At 40.8% G+C, this 23653-nt stretch overlaps 1 protein-coding gene across 1 annotated transcript; it reads right to left on the reverse strand.

The window, feature by feature from the left end:
- Positions 1–622: 622 nt before the first annotated feature.
- Positions 623–1369, reverse strand: SCP2D1 (SCP2 sterol binding domain containing 1; the record flags this gene model as incomplete). Its single annotated transcript, XM_084888954.1, has 1 exon — positions 623–1369. Exon 1 carries the CDS (start codon positions 1073–1075, stop codon positions 623–625), a length of 453 nt encoding a protein of 150 aa, XP_084745080.1. The 5' UTR covers positions 1076–1369.
- Between the last annotated feature and the right edge of the window lie 22284 nt (positions 1370–23653).

The following is a 23653-nucleotide window of genomic DNA, read 5'->3' on the forward strand; positions in this document are numbered from 1 at the left end:
TGATGGTCATCACTATTCCCCAAAACACTAAAATAAGGGAAAAAAATGCTCAGGAATCAGGAACTCAATCATTGAACCATTTATATCCAACTGTCACCCTGGTTCAGTTGGTTGGAGCATCATCCCATACACCAAAGGTTGTGGGTTCAATTCCCAGTCAGGGCACATACCTAGATTGCAGTTTTGATTCTCAGTTGGGGTAAGTACGGGAGACAACCAATCCTCTCTCTCTCACATAAATGTTTCTCTCTCTCTCTCTCTCTCTCTCTCTCTCTCTAAATTTAAAAACGTATCCTTAGGTGAGGATTTTTTTTTAATCCAGCTATCAAAACAACCCATTTCTCTACATGTGGCTTTTACCCTAGCATATTTCAACATAAATGAATCTAAAAAAAGAAAGACAAAGATTTTAGGTGATACACCACTCCAACACTCTTTACTGCTCTAGAACCCTCACTGCAATTTTACATATTAGCAGGAAAATTAATCAAATTTGAATAGGAAGAATTAGAGTAAAAATATTGGATACTTTTTCTTTTAATCTTCAGTTTAAGCATGATTTCCGTTCAACATTTTAGCTGAAGAGAAGTTCCGATCATTTCCTTGGTATTTTTTTTCATGCTTAACATTTAGCCCAGTCTTTGAAAACCTTCTCCAGCTTTTGGCCAAGCAGAACTTTGCCACTTACTTTGAACTTGCCGGCAAGGAAAGCCTTGTGAGGGTTTATTTTACCCAAAACCAACTCCATAAAGACAGGTTCCGGGATTGTGAAGACAGTGTCTGCTGGGAGCCTGGCAGATCCTGGATACATGTCCCCAGAGCCGTTCTTCAGATCAATGGTCCTCTGCAGGATGGTCTTCCCGTCTTTGGTGATGTCCAGCTGGAAGATGGCGTTCACTTTCTTCACCATTTGGGCCCCTGCTTCTTTGATGTGGTGGCTAATGTCCTCAAACACCAGGAAGCTCTGCAGTTCTGGCACTGCAGGTTCCAGAGCTGAATCCGGTTCCTTGAACTGACCCACTTGAGGTCCATCCCTTGTTTTGATCTTGGGTTGATGGCCAGTTCTCTTCCACATCTTACTGTGCTGGTCCTCTTGACCTTGTCATCTGGCTTGGGAGCAGCAGTGGCCAGATTAATATCTGCAGGTCAGATTGTGACATCAAAGGTAAGGCCCAAGCAGAGAATGAGGCTGTATTGTGTGTGTTGAGGCAGTATTGTTGGCTAATCAGATGCTACCCTGTGACATGGGGTGAGGGCTCAGACAGGTAATTATGAGGCAGATCCATACCACCAGCCCCTAAACCAATCAACGCTATTGGTCTCACAAGCTCAGAAGGGCCTGGACCACAGGTTGGGAATAAGGGAAACTGACCCCCGAAGGTTCTTTGGTGACAAGAGCTCTGTCTTTAGAATGCAGGTAGCAACCTTAGCTGAGAGAGCAGTTATTCTGATTCCTTCAAAAGTGGATAATCCTTAAGCAATAGATTGTGGTGCCAGGTTTGGCTTTAGCTGTCTGCTGGTGGAGGGGGGAATGCTTTTAGAGTAAAATAGCTGGTTGGAGAAGGAATTGGCACAGGGCCTGCATCAATCAGATAGCTTCCAGAAGCACGGTGAGAGTGAGGAAAAAATAAAAAAGAAATATCCTTAAGATGATTAGAAGATTCTGCTGGTCTAACATAATAATTGCAGGTAATAATATAGTCCTTACTCTGGCACTGTTCCAGGCACTGTACATGTATTAGCATTTTGTTATTGTAAAACTCATCTAAGGATATATCTTCCATTTATTTTTAAAGAAAGTGGAAGGGAAGAAGAGGGGGAAATGGGGAGAGAGAGAGAGAGAGAGAGAGAGAGAGAGAGAGAGAGAGAGAGAGAGAGAGAGAGAGAGAGGTAAGAGAGACATATTTATTGTATTTATTGTATCTATTGGTTGCCTCCCACATCCCCAACTGGGACAGGGATTGAACTGAAACCCAGGTACATGCCCTTGACCGGAATTTAGCCAAGACCCTTTAGTATGAGGGTCAGTGCACTTACCACTGAACACACTGACCACAACTGTATTAACATTTTTAAATCTTCATTGTGGTGCTTTGAGGAAGGTACTACCTTTTGTCCCCATTTTACAAAGAAGAAAACTGAGGCAAGGAGAAATTATTTGCCCAAAGACACACAGCTAGTAAGTAGGGTAGCAATGTCTAAACGGCAGAAGAATCACTCTAGAACCCACTTTCAGTCTGTCTGATGCTTTCTTGTGATTAGAATGAGGAGTTTGGGGCAGGAATATCACTAAATTGCTGTTGTGCCCTTCTCAGTGCAATATATCAGGGGGATGGGGGGCAATATGTCCCATTGCTGGTTATGCTGACCTTGATCACTTGACAAGGTGGTATCTACTAGATTTTTCCACTGCAGTTACTGTTTCTTCCTTTGTAATAAGTATCTTGTGGGGATACCTTTTGAGACTTTGCAAATATCCTGTTTCATATCATACTTCAGCCTGATCTCTTCTGTATTCACCCATGGTCCATCCGTGTGATGTGTGCTAAATGGTCATTTTCTATTCCTATCACTCTCTTCCGTTTTCATGATTGGAATTCTACTTAAGAAAGAGCTGCCCCTTATCCTCCATTTTTTTGTTTGTTCAATTATGTGTTTGTTTCAATATGAACTTGTGAATATTTGTTTTATTCTGTGGGTCATAATTTATTATCATCATTATTTGTTTTCTTGCAAATTGCCCCAGATTTGGTCATTGGAAGCTCCATCCAGCTGGTGCCTGTGTCCTTCCCTAGCCATACTACTGTTATAAGAAGTGAAGATACATTAAGTAGAGTTGCTGATAGCCTTGTTCTGTCTGGGAGGAATGCAGAAAATTAAAAAAAATAAAGAGGCTTTGGCACATCTTCTTTGGCACATGATGGATGAGCTGGTATTATCAACAAGAAGCAGTTAAACAAAACCCAGTGGCCTCCAAAACCAAGTCTATTCTGAGAGCACCAGTATCTGCATAGAAAATTTAAAGTCAAGTGGCCAGAGCCCTAGCTGGTTGCTCAATGGTTAGAGCATCAGCCCTCAACCCAAAGGGTCGAGGGTTCAATTCCCATTCTAGGGCACATACCTTGGTTTCAGGCTCCCTAGACCTGGTTGGGCACTTGTAGGAGGCAGCCAATCAATGTATGTGTGTGTCTCTCTCTCTCTCCCCCTCCTCCCTCCCTTCCACTCTCTCTAGAGAAAATATCCTGGGTGAGGATTTAAAAAGAAGAAGAAGAAAAAGAAGCAACTTCCCAGTACGTTCACTGTGAGCAACCCACAGAAAAATGGGCCCCATCGCCACCCATATCTGTTTTTTCTCAAGGGAGGGTTTGGCCCTTCCAAATTATTCAAATAGATCCCCAACTGAGCTGCCACTCTGCCTTAGACTGTCAGAGGGGAGCACAGCTCCATAATCCATACATGTCGCCTTCATGTTTCTACCTTTTATCAGTGGTATTTCCACCTTAAAAAGGAATCCCAGTACAGAAGGCTACTATGCACATGGAAAGGTCCTCAACCTCATTAGTCACTGGGGACATGCAAATTAAAACTGCAGTGACTCATCACACACAATTAGTTTCTGTAACTGTGTATGGTAATGGATGTTATCTAGACTTCAAATCATTATGTTGTGCACCTGAACCTAATAATGTTATATGTCAATTATACCCCAACTTAAAAAAAAGATGTTGAATTATTTTGAGGTGAAGAGAAATAGAACCAACTGGTGATCCCTATCTCCAGACTTTTCTCTCATGTCCCTGCAGGAGCCCAGCTGAAGGAAGCTTTATACTCCGCTCCTGAACATTCTTCAGCTTCCCAAATCAAGGCTTTTGTATCCTATCCTCTAATTCTATCCAAAACTCTGTTTTTAGTTTTATTTTTTTAAAGATATATTTTTATTGATTTTTTACAGAGAGGAAGAGAGAGAGATAGAGAGTTAGAAACATCGATAAAAGAGAGACATCAATCAGCTGCCTCTTGCACACCCCCTACCAGAGATGTACCCGAAACCAAGGTACATGCCCTTGACCGGAATCAAACCCAGGACCTTTCAGTCCGCAGGCCGACGCTCTATCCACTGAGCAAAACCAGTCTTGGCAAAAACTCTGTTTTTAATTCAAATCTCAGTTTAAGCTGTGTCAGCCTCTTATGAAGTCCCCCGCCCACCACCACCATGTAGTAGAATCGACACAAACATCTACTTGGATATGCTTGTATCCAAGAATTCTTGGGGGTCAGACACACGCTAAACTGGGGACAGGTGCACAGGTGCAGCCCAAAACAAGCAAGGGATAGTCTCCGAAAGCACTATAGGTCTGATAAACAGCATTTCTCTCCCCTCCTTGAATTCTAAAGAAATTGAGAAATAGGATAAGAAATGGCAGATAGAAACCAACATTTTGCCTTTATCACTGATAGAAGCATAGATCACAGAAAAGACTTATATGAGACCCCAATGGGCCTGCCAACTAAACCCCACAATGCAAAGCAGAGTTACCCACCTACCTCTCAGCCACGCTCCTGGGAGGGTTCTATGTGTGAAGCTGGTCAGGAGAGCCCTCACAGGGAATATCCTGGGCACAAAGAAGCTCACTTTATACCTCCCAGATTCACCACTCAAAAAGGTCACCTCAACGAAGTGAGTGAAGAGGTGAAGAGAGTCCAGGAGTGGTTTGGGGAGAAATCACTTGGGAGGAAAATCCCCCCCTTGAAGAAACGAGAGAATGGAGAAGGCCCTGTCCTCTAGAAAATGCTAGTTCTAGGTGGGGTGGGGTGGGAGGGTAAATTCAAGGAGCCTGCTCAGAGAGCTCGATTTTTCCTAATAGTCTCTTTTTGTACTTCAGTTTCTTCTCCCCCGCCCCCCCCCTTCAGGTTTGTTTATTTTGGTTTTGGGTATTGTGTTTTGTGGGGGTTTTTTGAGGGGGTTTTTCTTTTTAAATATATTTTCATTGTTAACAGTATTACAGATATCTCCCAACCACCCCTTTACTCCTTCACCCCAGACCCTACGCACCATCCCCTTTCCCCCTCACCCCCCAGGTCTTCACTGCTCTATTGCCCGTGTCTGTGGTCACCTCAGGTTTTGTTGGGGTTTTTATAACTCAAACCAGGGTTTCTCCCAGCTGCCCTCCCTCCCTCCCAAAGCTCTCTGCCCTGGTGGAATGAACACTCCCCTACCAGTACAGGTGATAAATAATGACTCTGCTTCAATGGTTAGCTTTGTGGCCTATAAACAAAGAGAATATTTAACAATGTGGGTGTCAAAACAGGCTGGCTTGAGTTTGATAAAACAACCTAGGCAGCAATAACTCATTTTCCCCAGAGGGAACAAGGTGAGAGGCTGTCAGAATCAAATGGGCAGCAGAAAACTAGAAGTTTAGACACAAAAGATTCTGTAAACAAGAAACTTGAAAATAAGCACTGAGATCAGCTCTGTCCATTAGAATTTTCTAAGATAATGAAAATGTTCTGTACCTGTGCTGTCCAGCGCTATAACCACTAGCCACTGTTGAGCACTCATTATATGGCTAGTATGATGAGGAACTGAATTAACTTTATTTAGTTGTAGTAAAGTTAAATAGTCACTTATGATTTTCCATCAACATCTTTCTAACCACCATAAGGAAGTTACATGGGCATCTAGGAGATGTTGCTTCCATCTTTAATCACCGAATTTCATCAAACTCATATAAAGATCTATTTCTAAAACCCCCCCAGTAATGCACTTGAGACTATTATACATGTGGAACAGAGACCAGCTCCCATTGGTGGGATGTGGTCCATGTGTGAGGGCACTCCATTTTGGGACAAAGCTAAAAGCCTAAAGACGTACATTATTACTTAAAATACTACTGTTACATTTATCTTTGAATAGGACATAAGCATGTCCAAGTAGGTGATTAGTGGATAACTTCTAAGTTAAATTGTATAAGGTACAATTGCCTGAAAGCCAAGACATTTAATTCCTTCTTACAGGCCTTCCAAATTGTCCCTAATGGGTCAAAGATGTCTTTTGTTATCAATTACTGCAATAACGCTGTGTAACAAACCACCCCATACTCACTAATTTTAGTTCATGAATGAGTGGACCAGCAATTTAGGATGGATTCAGTGGTGATTCTTCTGGGCTCACTCACAAGTCTGGCAATTCTGTGTCGGCTGGGTGCTTGGGCCATGTGACACTAGTTCTTCCCCACACTAACCTAAGCACATTGTCGTGGTGGGGGCAGGACATGAGCAAACAATTGAAATTACATGAGTGCTTTTCCAGCCACTGCTTATACCTATTAGCCCAATAATATCACAGGGGCAAACCCAGAGTCAGAGGGGGAGGGCACTAACAGGCTACATGCATGGTAAAGGGTATTGCTATGCACTGGAAGTTGTGTCCCTCCACAATCTCTCCAACACACACACACAATATGACGGTATTAGTAAATGTGGCTTTTGGGAGTCATTAGGATTAGATGAAGCCATAAGAATAAAGCCTTCGTGAATGAGATTAGCACCCTTATTAAAGAGTCACAAGATGGAATGTTTACCCTGTTTGCTCTCCACCACGTGAGGACACAATGAGAAGTTGACAGCCTACAACCTGAAACAGGGCTTTCTCTATGACCCAGCCACACTGCCACACTGACCTTTGACTTCCAGCTTCCAGAACTGAGAGATAAATGCCTATTGTTTATAAGCCATTTAGTCTATGCTATTTTTGTTATAAAAGCTTGAGCTAAGAGAGATTAGTACTGAGATGTGGAATACTGCTATTTAAGTATCTAAAACTGCAGCCCACCTGGTGTTGCTCAGTGGTTGAGCATTGACCTATGAACTGGGAGGTCACAGTTCGATTCCCAGTCAGGACACATGCCCTGGTTTTGGGCTCAATCCCCAGTGTGGGGTGTGCAGGAGGCAGCCGATCAATGATACTCTCTTATCATTGATGTTTCTCTCTCTTCCTCTCTGAAACCAATAAAAATATTTTTTTAAAAAAATGTGGAAGCTCACAAACTAGGTAATGAATAGAGCACAGAGAAATTTTGAGATTCATGCTAGAAAAAAACAAACTATATTTCCATGAACAGAAATTTAAAGGTTAATCTGATAGAAACTCAGAAAGAACTATACAGAAAGCTTCAACCTTCTTAGAGAAAACTGAAGTAAGTCTGAACAGTATGTTGGTAGAAATATAAACATTCTGCTGAGGTCTCAGACAGAAATGAGGATTGTGCTGCTGGAAACTGGAGGAAGGGCCAACCTCATAACAAAATGGTAAAGAACTTGACTGGATTGTGTTTGTGCCCTAGGGCTTTGTGGAAGGCAGGCCTTTAAATTGATGAAACTAGATATCTAGCTGAAGTGATTTCTAAACAAAGTGTTGAAAGTGCAACTTGGCTCTTCCTGACTGCTTACAGTAAAATTTGGAGAAGAAAGAAATGACTTAAAGACAGAATTGTTTAGTAAAAAGCAATCAGACCTTAGAGATTTGGAAATTTCTCAGCCTATCCACATTGCAAAAAATAAGTACACTCAACATGTGGGCAAGCTGTCACTGACAGTGCGATCAGTATGGGTGTGAACCATGCATGGACTTAGCCACCAGGAAAACTGCCAATTTGAACTGAAGCAGAAGATAGGAAGGAAAAAGGAAGGCCATCAGATTTCTTGGATTTTATAGGAGCTATTTGAGCTATTTGAAACCAACTCTTTCGAGCTATTTGGCTGAGAACATGCTCATTCTTCAAGACAAGAGAAGACTCACCCTGAAGGCAATTCAGAGGTCATCAAGACTGCCTCCTTAGGTTCAAAAGTACAACTGCTTTGCCTTCAACCAGCCAGATGGCGTCTGCCTAAAGCTGTAGGGGTGGGGCCACTGAGCCGCCATGGGGCAAGATCCTGCCTGTTAGATCGAGCACCTTTGTCCGAACAGGTCTAAAAGGTGGGACTGCCACCCATGGGGGGGCTGAAGAGCAGAGCATGATGCCAAAGAACATGCAGCTCAAGCCTGAAATCTCATAAAGTTGGCCTAGCTATTTTGCATTAGCTTGGGACCCATGCCCCGTTCTTCTTCCCTGTTCCTCCTTTTTGCAATGAAAGTGTTTTCCAATGCCCGCTGGCATTGTATTTTGAAAGTACATAACTTGTCTGGGTTCCATGGGTTCACAGCTGACTTAGGATAACTCAATCATATAATGAGTCTCACCCACATCTGATATAGATGACATTTATATAAGACTTCGGATTTCTAACTTTAGAGTTGATGCTAGAACAAGATTTGGGGGCTTGGGGATGGAATGAATTACTTTGCATATGAGGACATGAATTTGCGGGAACCTGGGGCAGAATGGATTGAATATAATTGCCAAATTCATATGTTGAAACCTACTACTTCCCTGTGTGATGGTGTTAGGAAGCGGGACCTTTGGGAGATAATTAGGATTATATGAGGTTATGAGGTTAGATCCCTCATGAATGCCTTATAAGATTTATGAGAGCCCGCTTTCCCTCTTGGATCTCTGCCATGTAAGGATACAAGGAGAACTCGACAGCCTGAAACCTAGAACAGGACTCTCACCAAAACCTGAACATGCTGCCACCCTGATCTTGGACTTCCAGCCTCTAAAACTGACAGGTCTGTGGATACAGGAAAGAGCAAAGGTCAATAGTGTAATTATCTACTATACTCACAGGAAGACTGTGTCAAGTCCAGAAAGCCTTTGTTTCTGGAAAATTACTGAACCACACCAAACTCATGCACAAACATATTTGAAAATCCCAGTAACTTACTGGAGACTTTTTAAATATGTAAAACAGAGGTTCCCCTTCCACTGGCTCCAAAGACATCATTGCCCACATAAGGGCACTTATTTTAAGACAAAGCTAAATAAAGACCCAAAGACATGCGAATACCTAAAAATAGAACAGTTATATTTATCTTTCCTAATACGCATGCCCAAGTAATAACTTTTTTAATTAGGTAAAATGTATGTTATTCTTGCCTATGATGAAACTGATGTTAATATCCCTCAAAACACTTTTTAGAATCTCTTTTATAACTGTTGGCAGAAACTAAAGGCACATTTTTAACTGCCATTGAGAATACTTTCAGCTATGAGTACCCAAAACAGGCAAAACTCATCCAACTTAAACAAGAGAATGATCTCCCATCAAAGTCCTGAGGCAGAGTTAGAGTGACCAACCACAGGGCATGCTCAGGACTGAGAGGTTCCCCAGACACAGAACATTCGGGGCTAACACAATGGAGGAATGGGGGGGATAAGGACAATTATGTGATACTATAATCAATAAAAATTTTTTAAAAAAGAAATAGTCTAAAACCTCAAACTAAGTCTAATGGATAAAGTGATCCAGTGGCATTTATCGATTGTGGAGGAAACTGTCACTTTATTCTTATTTTCTTTCACTGCTGTGAGGTCTGTGACAGATACTGCTGATGACCTCTTGGGGGAAAGTCAGAAGCAGTTAATTCTAAGAGCTTAGTCAGCCCTTACATTTTACTGAAATCAGTAAAACAAAAGTTCTATGCCCATAGGGCCAATTTGGGTAAATTCCGTCAGCAGTTCTAAAAGATTTATCAATTCTATAAAAGACATGGGGGAGGGGGCAGGGTGAAAACCAAAGGGCAAAATCTCTGACAGACATGCAGGAGAGTTGCCTGTTTCAGATGGATGTTGTTCAGGTACATTATTTCACAGTGGTTACTTACTGTAACAGTATACACATTATAGAAACCCCAAATTTTGAGGCAAAGAGAATCTGAAAAGATCTTGTCCAATTATTCATTTAAAAATGAGAATTCTTGGTAAACATCCACATCTCCTGTTTTTCCAACTACAGGACATTGAAAAAAGAGATAGAGGAAGATACACACAAGTGGAAGAATATACCGTGTTCATACATTGGTAGAATCAACGTCATTAAAATGACCATACTACCCAAAGCAATCTATAGATTCAATGCAATCCCTATTAAAATGCCAATGGCATATTTTACAGACCTAGGACAAATATTCTAAAAATTTATATGGAATCAAAAAAGACCCCAAATAGCCACAGCAATCTTGAGAAAAAAAGAACAAAGTTGGAGGAAATCACAATATCAGATTTCAAGTTATACTACAAAGCCTCTGTACTCCAAATAGCCTGGCACAAGAATAGGCATATAAACCAATGAAACAGAGCAGAGAGCCAAGAAATCAACACAAGACATTATGCTCAGCTACTATTTGACAAAGGAGGCAAGAGCATACAATGGAGTCAAGACAGTCTCTTCAATAAATGGTGTTGGGAAAATTGAACAGATACATGCAAAAAAAAAAAAAAAATGAAACTACACCACCAACTTACACCATACACAAAAATAAAATCAAAATGGATAAAAGACTTAAATATAAGACATGAAACCATAAAAATCCTAGAAGAAACTATAAGCAGTAAAATCTCAGACATCTCTCATAGCAATATGTTTATGGATATATCTCCTAGGACAAAGGAAACTAAGGAAAAATAAACAAATGGGACTACATCAAAATTAAAAACTTCTGCACATCAAAAGAAATCATCAACAAAATAACAAGAGACCCCACTGCATGGGAGAATGTATTTGTCAATGATACATCTAATAGAGGTTTACCTCCAAAATTTATAGAGAAATCATACAACTTCACAAAAAGAAGATAAACAATCAAATTTTTAAAAGCTGGACAAAGGACCTAAATAGACACTTCTCCAAAGTGTACATACAGAAAGCCAAAAGGCATAAGAAAAAATGCTCCAAGTCATTAATCATCTGAGAGATGCAAATCAAAATGACAATGATGTACTACCTCACTATTAGAATGGTTATCATCAGCAAATCAACAAACAACAAGTGCTGACAAGGCTGTGGAGACAAGGGAACTCTCATACACTGCTGATGGGAATGCAGACTGGTGCAGCCTCAGTTTAAAGTTTCTTCAAAAAATTAAAAATGGAACTACAATTTGACCCAGTGAGTCTACTTCTAGGAATATATCCCAAGAAATCAGAAATATTCATCAGAAAGAATATATGCATCCCTATGTTCATAGCAGCACAATTTACAACAGCTAAGATTTGGAAACAGCCTAAGTGTCCATCAACAGATGAGTGCATTATCACATGATCTCACACATCTAGAGGAAATAATGAACAACACAAACAGACCCAGAGAAAGAGAACCAGCGATCAGACTCTCAAACCTCAGAGGGAAAGTAAGGGGGGATGGGGGTAAGGGGAAGAGATTAACCAAAGGACTTTTGTGCATACATATGGGCTTAGCCAGTGGCCATGGATAAAATATATTATATATATATATATATATATATATATATATATATATATATATATATATATATATATATATATATAATATAATTTTTTTAAAAACTGTGGTACATCTACACAATGGAATACTATGCAGCTGTAAAAAAAAGAGAGAGAGAGAGAGAAAGAACTCTTACCATTTGCAATAGCATGGATGGACCTAAAAGAGCATTATGCTAAGCAAAATAAGCCAATCAGAAAAAGATAACTACCACATGATCTCACACATAAGTGGAATCTAATGAAAAGCATAAACTGATTAACAAAAATAGACCCAGAGACATAGAAACACCAAACAGACAGTCAAACCTCAGAGGAAAGGCAGGGGAAGCAAGGTGAGGGGAGAGAAGAGATCAACCAATGAACTCATGTGTGTTCATATATGTGCATAGCACATAGACACAGACAATAGGGTGCTGAATGCAGGGTGAAAGGGGGGGAAGGGGAGAGGTCAAGGGGAGAAAAAGGGTTCATCTGTAATACTTTCAACAATAAAGATTTTTTTTTAAAGATTTTTTTAAAATGAGAATCCTTACTGATAGACACAACACTGTGGGTGAATATCAAAAATATTATGCCAAATAGAAGCAAAATACAAAAGACTACTAACTCCATTTATATAAAATTCTAAAACTGGCAAAACTAACCAATAATGAAAAAAATCAAAATATTCTTTACCCAGGGGTGTAGGGTTAAATTAACTGGAAAGAGGTGTGAAGAAACTTTCAGGGTGGTGGGTATATGCATTTGTCAAAATTCACCCAAGGGGTGAAGTATACTAATATCTGAGACATATTTTGAAATGCTTCAAAAAATAAGATAGATAGAAGGATGGATAGGCATGTAACAAAACAAATACAGTTAAATATTCATTGAAGAATCTAGGTTGGCAGGGGGGAGAAGTGGTGTATGGGTATTCACGGTTCAGCCCAGAACTGAGTCATGGACAGTCAACATACTGACTAAGGAAAATCTGACAAAGAAACTGTTAGGAAAGGGTTCATAAAAGTTATAGTCAATTAAGAATGGGGATAAAAAGGGATGCTGTAATAAACATAATAGAAAGTAACCTTACAGGGTGATCTGATCACAAATTCCTAACTGAACAGTCATGGTGGCTAGTCATGCCCCAGGCCTATGACTCCTTTAGTGAACGCTTTTTAAACCAGCCCTGTTCATTGTTCTTGAACTTCTAGGTTAACACAACTTTGAAATGTCAGAAGTGATCCTCTTTTCCATACCTCTCAAAGACATAACCACTCCCAGAAGAGCATATAATCTTGTTAACATCCCTGTAATTCAATCCCCCTCCTTGCTTTTTCCCATTCTCATGCAATTTTCCAGAGTTCCCTCCTTAATTCCAAATGCGTAAAAGAAACTGCAAACTGTCATTTTCCTTAGCATTTGAGATCTTGCTTCCTGGCAAGTGTCATCAATTTGGGCTCAAATAAACACTTATAAAAATTCTCTACAGGTTTGGATGTTCTTACAAGTACAAGAGGAAGATATCAACAGGCAGGCCAGACATGCAGAACACATAATGTGGTTCACTCTATTATTTTTTTAAATATATGAAATGCAATCATCCCGTTAAATTCAGCTCCTCTTACAGTTACTAGGTACTTCCTATACAATAAGCTGAGCAGTTTTGCAAATTTTGTCTACAGCACAATAAGAAGCTCTCGTTACCTACTCTTTCAATGGCCCTGTATCAGTCAGTTATAACATAATGCACTTCATAACAAGCCACCACAAAACTCAGTAGCTCACAATAGTAAGAATTTCTTGCTTACTTGTTTGCAGAGAAGCTAGGGACTGGCCATCTAGACTGAGCTAACCTCCAGGTTCCATGTGTCTCTCATTCTCCTTGATCAGCAGGCTCGTGGGGCATGCTCTTCTCATGAGGATGACAACACAAGAGGGCAAAACCTCTGGCACAAGTACATTTCAAGACTGCTCACTTTGTCTCTGATAAAATCCATTTGCCAAAGCAAGTAACACAGCCCTAGCCGGTTTGGCTCTGTGCATAGAGCCTCCGCCTGAGGATCAAAGGCTCCCAGGTTCAATTCCAGTCAAGGTCATGTACCTCAGTTGTAGGCTCCTCCCCCTCCCAGGCCCTGGTCAGGGCATATACAGGCAACCAATTGACGTGTTTCTCTCACATCCATATTTCTTTCTGACTTTCCCTCTCCCACTCTCTCTAAAAAATCAATGGAAAAATATCCTCAGGTGAGGATTAAAAATAATAATAGCAACAGCAACAAAGCAAGTAACACAGCTGATTCAAATAATCACAGGCCTCCACACACCCAGATCGGGAAATGGAGGGATCATCTCCAGCTCTTGATCACTTCCGGAGATTCAGGGGCTGCTTTGTCCCAGGGTCTAGTGACATGAGCCAGAACCCTCTTCCCAAAACTTATCTCCTTGAAGGATGTCAGTGACAAAAAATCTTGAGCGTGCTCCAACCTACACCAATGCAAGGGAACTGCTCTACATTGCCTCTGCAGCTTCCCTCGAGGTAGAATCCCGAGAGGACAATTACAAACACCTGGCCAAGAGAAGGCAAACAGGGCGCTTGTTTTTCTTTAGGAGAAGTCAATTAGAGTTTCATTTTCCACTGTTAAATGTCACCTCTTTACAATATCCTGGAGGTTAGAGGTGGCAGCCTGTCGGTAGTGGGGAGGGAACAGCTTATCATCTAAAGACACAGAAGGCTTCAGAGATTAAAAGACCTTCTCAGGCTGTCCGCGTTTCCCAGGGCTCTTGGTTTCTATATTAAGATGAACATTTGGTTTCCCATGTAGTCTCGAGTGAGCCTTTTAGCCTGCCTGCACACTGCCTACCATTTGCAAAGGGAAATAAGACTTGCTGCTGGATCCTGCACATAAAGTGCTCTGGGGAGCTCAGAGGGAAGGTAAGCTTCTTGCTGGGAAAGCTGTCAGCATGTTTTCCCCTGGCCTCCAGATATTTTCAGTGTCTGCTCCCCCTCATTAGAGCATCTGTCCTTTCTCAGCGCAGTTAGACCAAAGCTGGAGTAAGTGCAGCCGAGAGGATTCCTTGTCTTGCCTCTGATGCAGAGGAGGGATGTCAAGTGGAGTGATGAATGATTGCTATTCTTCACTTGCTAACACTTTGTACCCGATTTCCAAATTAAGGAGCACATTGTTGGCCCTCCTGAAAAGTTAAACACTCCCACTTCATTTCTACAGTCACTAATTGGTGCTTTATCACAATTTCCATGGAGGGAATGTTTTATCCACAGAACCCTTCCTCTACTGAATTGGGTGAGACTTGAGTTTCTAAAGTCAGATCATAGATCACTCTCCTGATTGTAGGACGCTGTCACACTTCAAAAGATCCCACCTGTTAATTGTTTGCAACTTTAAAATGCATCAAAAATAAGATGGATTGATGCATTTTTAAAAAACTTTTTAAAACTCTTCCCTTTTCAGTGGTAGGGGGACTCATTTTCTGCCTGTCTTGGTATTTCACCCTCATCTATAGAACAGATTATATAATTTTGCTTTTTCCAAAGTGTTAGGAGCAAGGAGGTGACCACTGGAATTCTCATAATACCACCAGTGAGAGTACCAAACAGTTCCACTTTGGAAAATAGTTTTCAGTATCGAAAATTGCTAGGCATTTTTATTGGATGTGTCTCTAGAAGTGCAACCACTGGGCCACAGGGGATATTTCTAGGAACATGTCAACCAGAAATACCTGCATATTTACACAAAAGACACCTATTAGAATTTTTTAAAATTATTTTTTCATATTACAGTGTTTTTAAGCAGCCAGATTTGGCAACTACACACACAACCATCAACAGAATGAATGGATCCATAAAGTGCAGGGTATTTACAGAGGATGATACTACACAGCAATGAGAATTAACAATCAACATATATATACAACATGGTGAAGCTCACAATCATAATTCTGAGCAAAAGAAGTTAGGCCCCCTCCCAAAATAGAGAGTCCATATGATTTCTAGGGAGCTTATAATTTTCTGATTCTTGATCACTGCTCTGGTTACATGAGTGTTATTTGTGAAAACATACTAAGCCATACTCTTATGTCATGTGTTCGCTATATTTATATTATGCTTCAACAAAAAGCTTTTAGCCCTGACTGGTTTGGCTCAGTGGATAGAGGATCAGCCTGTGGACTGAAGGGTCCTAGGTTCAATTCCAGTCAAGGGCATGTACCTTGGTTTCGGGCACATCCCCAGTAGGGGGTGTGCAAGAGGCAGCTGATTGACATTTCACTCTCATTGATGTTTCTAACTCTCTATCCCTCTTTCCTCCCCTCTGTAAAAAAAATTAATAATATATATATTTTTTAAAAGCTTTTAAAATACATGCATATTAAAAAATTGGATACACAAAAGTCAAAGTAGAAAGCATTAAAAGAGAACTTCTACCCAACCTATCATCCACTCACTCCTCGCTGACTGTGGGCGAGAAGGGAGAAGGAGCCACAGCTACCATAGCCTGGGTGGCCCACTCCCCTGTGTCAGCCCTGCCATGATCCTTCTGTCTTGACTGCCATGACCTGAAAGGTGAGAAGCACAATGCTCCTTTTGTCTGGCCAGGGGAGTGGACCTTCTCTGCAGACCCAGCCTCCCTTCCCATGGGCATCCCAAGTCTGTGCTGAGGGGAAGAAGCAGGAAGCAGGAAGCCTGATAGCAGCCAGCAACAGAGGTACTACTTTGATCTCCAGTTTTTTCAACTGATTCCAAAGATGGAAGGGAAAGGAATCATTACTTATCACCCCTTAATCTTAACAATGTCTTTCTCAGCAGTTAAGAAATGAAGACAAGCCTAGTCAGTGTGGCTTAGTGATTGAGCATTGACCCATGAATCAGGAGGTCTCAGTTCACTTCCCAGGCAGGGTATATACCTGGGGTTGCAGGCTCGATCCCTGGCAGGGGGCGTGCAGGAGTTAGCCAATCAATTATTCTCTCTCATCATTGATGTTTCTGTCTCTCTCTCTCCCTCTCCCTCTCTAAAGTCATTGTTTTTTAATTTAAATAAATAAATAAAGACAAGACTAAATGTAATGCTTTTCTTTTGTGAAAAACTAGAAGTTAGGAGGTCTGAAGAAATGACTGCCCCTTTGGAACAATACCAACTGGGTAATTAGAAAGGAAGAATGAAAGGAATAATGAAATTATCTATAATACTCCTTTCTATAATATTTCCCTGTACTAACTGAAGACACTGCTCTCTGTGTGTGACTTGGGGTGGGGATTTAGAGTGGTTTAATGTGATGTCAGAGATTATTTCCTTGCTGAGTTAGACACCATAGTCTCCAATTGCTGTAGATGGGGAAAATATGGTACAATATTTTGCAACTCCTCCATCTCTTTAATTTGGACCTGGTCATGTGACTTGCCTTAGACATTGGGTTGTACCAAACATAAGATAAGCTTGGGCATGCCCTCTCTTGCTATTGGAACCCCTCCACCAGCATGGGAAAGAAGCCTGGACTAGCCCGCTGGAGGATAAGCGACCACATGGAGCGAGGCTCCAGACATCCCAGCCATTCCACTGGGTCAACGCTCAACCCCTGAGCCACACCAGTTGGGCAAGTGCAGTTACTTTGGAAGACAGTTTGGCAATTTCTTACAAAACTAAACATATGACCTTCTTACAGTATGATCTAGAAATCAGCTCTTTAGTATTTACCCAAATGAATTCCAGCCATCCCAGCCAAGGTGTCAGAAATAGAAGTGAGATCATCTGAGACAATAATGGTGGATACATGTCACCTGTCAGAAGAGCTACCTAGACATGCTCAGCTGTCAGAAGAGCTACCTAGACAATTCAAAGAATCTTGAGAAATTAAAAATATGCTACCACCACATACCTATTAGAATAGCCCACATCCAAAACTGACAACACCAAACAGTAAGACTATAAAATAACAGGAATTCTCATTCAGCTTTGGTAGGTATATAAAACAGTAGAGTTACTTTTTTTAATTAAAAAAGATTTTTAATATATCATTGATTTTTTTACAGAGAGGAAGGGAGAGGGATAGAGAGTTAGAAACATTGATGAGAGAGAATCATCGATCAGCTGCCTCTTGCACACCCCCTACTGGGGATGAGCCCGCAACCAAAGTACATGCCCTTGACTGGAATCGAACCCAGGCTTCAGTCTGCAGGCTGACGCTCTATCCACTGAGCCAAACTGGTCAGGGCTTTAATGTTTTTATTGTATGTTTTTTTAGAGAGAGTATGAAAGATGGATAGAGAGAAATATAGATGAGAAAGAAACATCAATAAGAGAAAAACATCTATCAGCTGTTTCCTGCATGCCCCCTACTGGGGATTAAGCCTGCAACCCAGGCATGTGCCCTGACAGGAAATCAAATTGGTGACCTCTTGGTTCATGGGTCAATGCTCAACCATGAGCCACATCAATTGGGCAAGTGCAGTTACTTTGGAAGACAGTTTGGCAATTTCTTACAAAGCTAAACATATTACCAACTTACAGTATGATCTAGAAATCAGCTCTTTAGTATTTACTCAAATGAAAACCTGCACAGAAATGTACAAAGCTTTATTCACAATTGCCAAAATTTGGAAGCCACCACCACATGGTCTCAGATCCTCTACACACACACACACACACACCAGTAGATGATGAATAAACTGTAGTACATTCCGACAATGGAAATGAACTATGAAGCCATGAAAAGATATAAAGGAAACTCAAATGCTTATTGTTGAGTAAAAGAGGCCAGTCTGAAAAGGCTACATGCTATGTGATTCCAACTTTATGGTATTCTGAAAAAGACAGAACTACAGGGACAGTGAAAAGATCAGTGGGTGCCAGGGTTTAGGAGGAGGAAGGAATGAACAGGCAGAGCACAGGGGATTTTTAGGGAAGTAAAATGACTCTGTGTGATACTATAGTGGTAGATACATGTCACTATACATTTGCCCAAACCCTAATGTACAACACAAAGAGTGAACTTATGGGCTTTGGATGATAATGATATATCAATGTAAGTTTATCAATTATAACTTTGATGCAGAATGTTGATACTGGGGGAGGCTGTGCATGTGTGGGGAGCAGGGGTATGTGGAAAAATCTCTGTATCTCAATTTTACTGTGAACCTAAAACTGCTCTATAAAATAAAGGTTAATAAAAATAATATATATTATTTAAACCACTACATTTTGGAGTGGCATGATACATAGACAAAAGTAACTGATACACTGGGTCAAACTGTGGGTGGGAAGAGGAATCAAGTGGGAATCAAGTCTGTCACCTAACAATCATACATAAATGAGAAGACAGACAAAGTAGCAGTCGTGGGATTCAGGAGTGAGTTGCAGCCATATCCGCAGTCTGGCATATTAGTTAAAACCAGGACACAGGCTGAGTCTGACATTTTACAATAAGGACACTGTGCAGCCCCATGGGGTGCTGTTTTTGATGGTTTCTTGTTAATAGGAGAAGAGATTCCCTCTACTGAGACTTTATAGCAAATTTCCTATTTCTAGAAGCCTCAAAAGTGGAGCACAAGATAATGAATGCAAAGAGGCAGAGAGCATGAGATGCTTCCACAAGAGAAGTTCTGGTGCTCTAGTCACCAGAACCCATAATCACAACTAAGAAGAGAAGAAAAAGCACCAAAAATGTTGAAATTGTGGACTGTCCAGGAGTAATTTATTTGGTTCTTTGGAATGAGTGAACTCACCACCCTCTGCGTCCCAACCTACCTTACTCTCTGCCTCTCCCCAGCCCCACCACACACACACACACACACACACACACACACCAACCAAAGAACATAACACAACATTGACCCTCGTCTCTCTGCAAAAGACCCTGATAATAATACCCAAGGGTTCTCTGGATGTCTGAGATCATGTGCTGAGAACATTGTCTTGGAAAAGGAAACTAAAATTTCCTGTCGATGAAAAACTGAAGTCGGGGTCCTGAAGTCAGATTTCAACCCAAACAAGGTTTGAGTTTTGGCTGGTGTGGAGGTGGAAATCCTCATCTAGTTCTGCAACAGAAGGGAGTCAGGGCAAAGCTTGAGGAATGGGTGGGGACACAGAGCACAGCTTATTAACAGAGGGAGCTGGCAATGATTTCAAATTATTATCTCCCGAATTGATAAGAATTTCATCAAGGCCATTAATTAGCTGCTAACCATATGCCTCTTGTCTTTGAATGTGCCTCCTAATCCAACATGAAAATGATGACTGAATTACTGGTCCTGGAACTAAACTTCCATCATAGTTGCCTCTCCCATTCATAGGATATTGAGGGATGTGAAGAACCTTGTCTTGGACCAATGATGAGATAGCTCTGTCCACAGTCCACTCACCCACACGAGGAAAAGACAGAATAATTAGGGAAGCCACATCTATAAATTTGGAGAGGTTTTTCTAGTTTAAATCAAACAATACCTTGAAGATGTCCCTAAATTTTTCATCTATGACTATATAAGTCAACAAAAGTGAGGAGTTGAACTCAAAAGACCTAGCCAGGTTAATAAGAAGCATTCATTTCTTTACTGTAATAAAAGGTTTTTAGATGTATATGACACGTGTCAATATCTTGCCCTCTATCCAAAGTCATATTTTGATACTGAAATATTATTTAAAATTGCATTGTTTCTTTCAGCAACATCCATAAAGTGTTTATAAAACCAGGTGCCTGCAAGAAGACAAAAGAGTTGGACACCTCATACTACCCATGGAAGTGCAAAATGATTCAGGGTTCATGTTTCGTGGGGGACAAAGAGCGTATGGCTCGCAATTTACACTACAGCACTGGGGAAGCTCGTGTTTCTATCAGGCAGGGTTCTGAGCTGCAGACAACAGAACCCACTCTTAACTAGTTTAAGTAGAAAAGGTTCATTCCACTAGGTATCTCACAAAATTCCCAGTTATAGAAACCAAGCCTGGGGGGGAGGCGTGCTACATGGCCAGGAGCAATGCAGCCAGGAGATATGTCCAACTTCCTCACAGGAATGCTCTATCAAAACCCCTCTGAGGCCACCACCCACAGCCTATGACTTCAGAAGATGGGACAATAGAAGGTCCCATGCTGCCCTAGGAAAAGCAAGTACCTCTGACACAATGTGCAGCTTCCACAAAGCCATCCACACAACTCCCATAGAGCCCCATCACCTTTCCTGGTTCACTCTGCCTCTCCTGCCTCACGTAAGGGGGTCTGCCTGGTGGAAGTCAATCCAGTGTGGCTCCTAGGCTAAACAGGAGTTTAAAATGTTACTTTTATCTTTCCAGACTCATTTGAGCCCCTATGTTGCAGCTACCATAGTATATTTTGGGAGTGAGAGCAGGTTGGGTCCAGGGGATGAGTGAAGGATCCCGCAGGAAACTGAAAATGGTCAATACCAAAGACTGAGATGGAGGAGTCACCTGCAGGGAAGTGAGGACTACTTACAGCACAGGGGCCAGCATGCCTCAGATACGATGTTGAGTATAAACCAGCAAATGACAGACTCTTTGAGAACACTTGCATTTAAGAAGTTAGGTCCAGCGGGACAAAAGTTCATCTAAGAATACATTTTCATGAATGAAGGGAAAAGGGGTTTTTAATGATAGTTTTAATTCTTGAGGGGTGGGGAAGTGGGTGCTGGGAAGCAAAGGCATTGAGATAGAATGATTTGTTCATTCATATGTCACTGTCAGGTGCCCCTCCCCCATTTCAAAGAAGTTCCCACAGGAAGTGGTTAGAAATCAGTAGACAACTGACATTTTTGCCTACCTAGCACCTCTCCCTCTTTTGCCTGTTTCTTCTGGAATACTATTCCATCCCCACTCCACATGGCCCAATCCATCAAGGTGCCCACAGTACCCACTTGTGTACTGGCAACATGTTCCAAATCAGCTCCCCAAGGAAACTGAATCATCACACACACACACATACACACACACACACACACACACACACACACACACACACCAACTGGAACTGATTCATTCCAGTGCTTAGTTCCTTACAAAGGGTATCCAGCAATTCCTGCTTCCGAGATGCCTCTTCCTATCACTTTTGAGGTCTCGTTGTAAAATGCTTCCATCAAGTCTGAGCTTTTTGTTTTCCTTCTAATATATGACTGTTTTAGTTAACTAGAGTCTGTTTCTGTTGTTGGCCACCAAAGATCACTAGCTGATATGCAAGTGCTATCACCGAGAGGCTTACTTTGTCCTATATGGGGCATGGTTTGGTCAATCCTTGTTCACCAGGTCACGGGGTGTGGTAGGTCACTATAATAATGGCCCCAGTGAGAACATTCCCCTTTGCAATGGGATATTGCTGTCCCTGCCTTCAAAGCTCCATCCATGGAGTCTATTTCTGCACTTCCCTGGAATCCGGGCCGGCTTTCCGACTTATTTTGACCAATAGAATATGGTGGATGTGATGCTGTGTGCTTTCATGAGCTTAGGCTTGCAGCTTCCACTGTCACCTTCTTGGATCCTGAGACTGCCATCCTGGGCTGGCCTACAGGCAGGTTAGCGGCCACTGGAGAAGAACCAAGGTGTCTCATCAACCTCCAGACATGAGAGTGGGAGCATCTTGGGTTCTTCAGGCCCAGGCTAGTCATCAGATGATCACCACCACATGAGTGATCCCAAGCAAAACTCAAAAAAAAACTGCCCAGATTTCTGATCCATAGAATTGTGAGAAATAATAAGTGATTATTTTAAACCATTAAGGCTTTGCATGGGGTTTTGTGCTTTTAAAAAATAGTTTATTTTTATACATTTTAAAATTGCAGTTTTGTGACACAAAAGAAAAATATTTTTCTAATATCAAAATACAACTCTCTTTGGTACAGGAACATACCATATGTATTATCTTTAATTTTAAATAATTAATCAAGAACTATGACCTAATGTGCTAAGCAAAACTGTTCTTTCACTATTCATTTGTCCCCTTTCACAGGCCCATAGTGGAGCTTTTGAATATAGTTCTATACACATCTCCATATCTACAAAGAATTAAGATGCTGTATCAAAAGATGTCCAGAATTAAATAGAAAATTAGTTGGCCTGATGCAAACCAGAGAGAGGTTGGAGAAATATAAGATGTAAAACAAGGAAAAAAAGAATAATATCAATAAGGTCAAATAATATGAAAACAATCCCATCATATAAATTTGATACATTAAAAACAAAGTAACTTCTTTAGAATTATTATGTATAGAATTTAGAATTGTTACTTACAAAGCTCCAAAAGTAGTAGTGCAGAGCCATAACTGTGATAAGGCACTTGAAAGGGAGAAGTCAAATATACAAGGACATCTAATGCAAGAAGCATTTTCTGTAGAATCAGTTAACCTTCTAAATAAATAGGGGAGAAATATGCATTCTTTCCAGACATGCTTTTATTTTCTGAAAGGCCTTTTTAAAAAGTGCCATAGAAAGGCAAAACATATTTATCATCTGTTTTAAAAAGCTTTCATCAGTTAAAGTTCAAATCTCCATTTTAAAAATAAAAATGTTTCCCTTCAAGTCAATGAGGTTGACTCAAATATTTTTTAGAGAAACAATTTTAACCTTCATGCTAAAAACGGGAAGAAAAAATAGATTTAAATTATGTTGTCAACTATTCTATCTAACGAACTTCTAGTGATTGTGCAACACTGTTCTAGGTGGTGGGAATATGGAAGTAGATAGGTATAATGGTTGGTTGGTTTTAGGGAACTTAGCCCAGCGGAACACGATCTAACATTGCTAACCTGCAAGTTATTTTCCATGGTCCATAAAATGAAGGTCAACTTCAAATTCTGCCATGCTTGGCATCTTCTTGCAAATAAAATAGGATGATGGTCTACCTAGTTTGCTACTGGTAACTCCGTGATATTATTATCTACTGGTAAAATTAATTTTCATAAAAGATTCTATGAAAATTTAGACAGGAAGTATTTAAGATAAACAAATACTGGCCAGCATAAAAAAAAAAATCAGGCCTGGCCCATGTGGCTCAGAGATTGAGCGTTGACTTATGAACCAGGAGGTCAAGATTCGATTATCTGGTCAGGGCACATGTCTGGGTTGTGAGCTCATCCCCAGTGAAGGGCATGCAGGAAGCAGCCGATCGATGATTCTCTCATCTATCATTGATATTTCTATCTCTCCCTCTCCCTTTCTCTCTGAAATCAATAGAAAATATTTTTTTTAAAAAAACATTTTTAAAAATAACATCAGTATTCTGCTTTCACAAAAATGAAAAATAAAAACAAGAAGATTTTC

This window comes from Pipistrellus hanaki, assembly GCF_964339955.1.
Source record: "Pipistrellus hanaki genome assembly, chromosome: 6".
NCBI classification, from domain to species: Eukaryota; Metazoa; Chordata; class Mammalia; order Chiroptera; family Vespertilionidae; genus Pipistrellus; species Pipistrellus hanaki.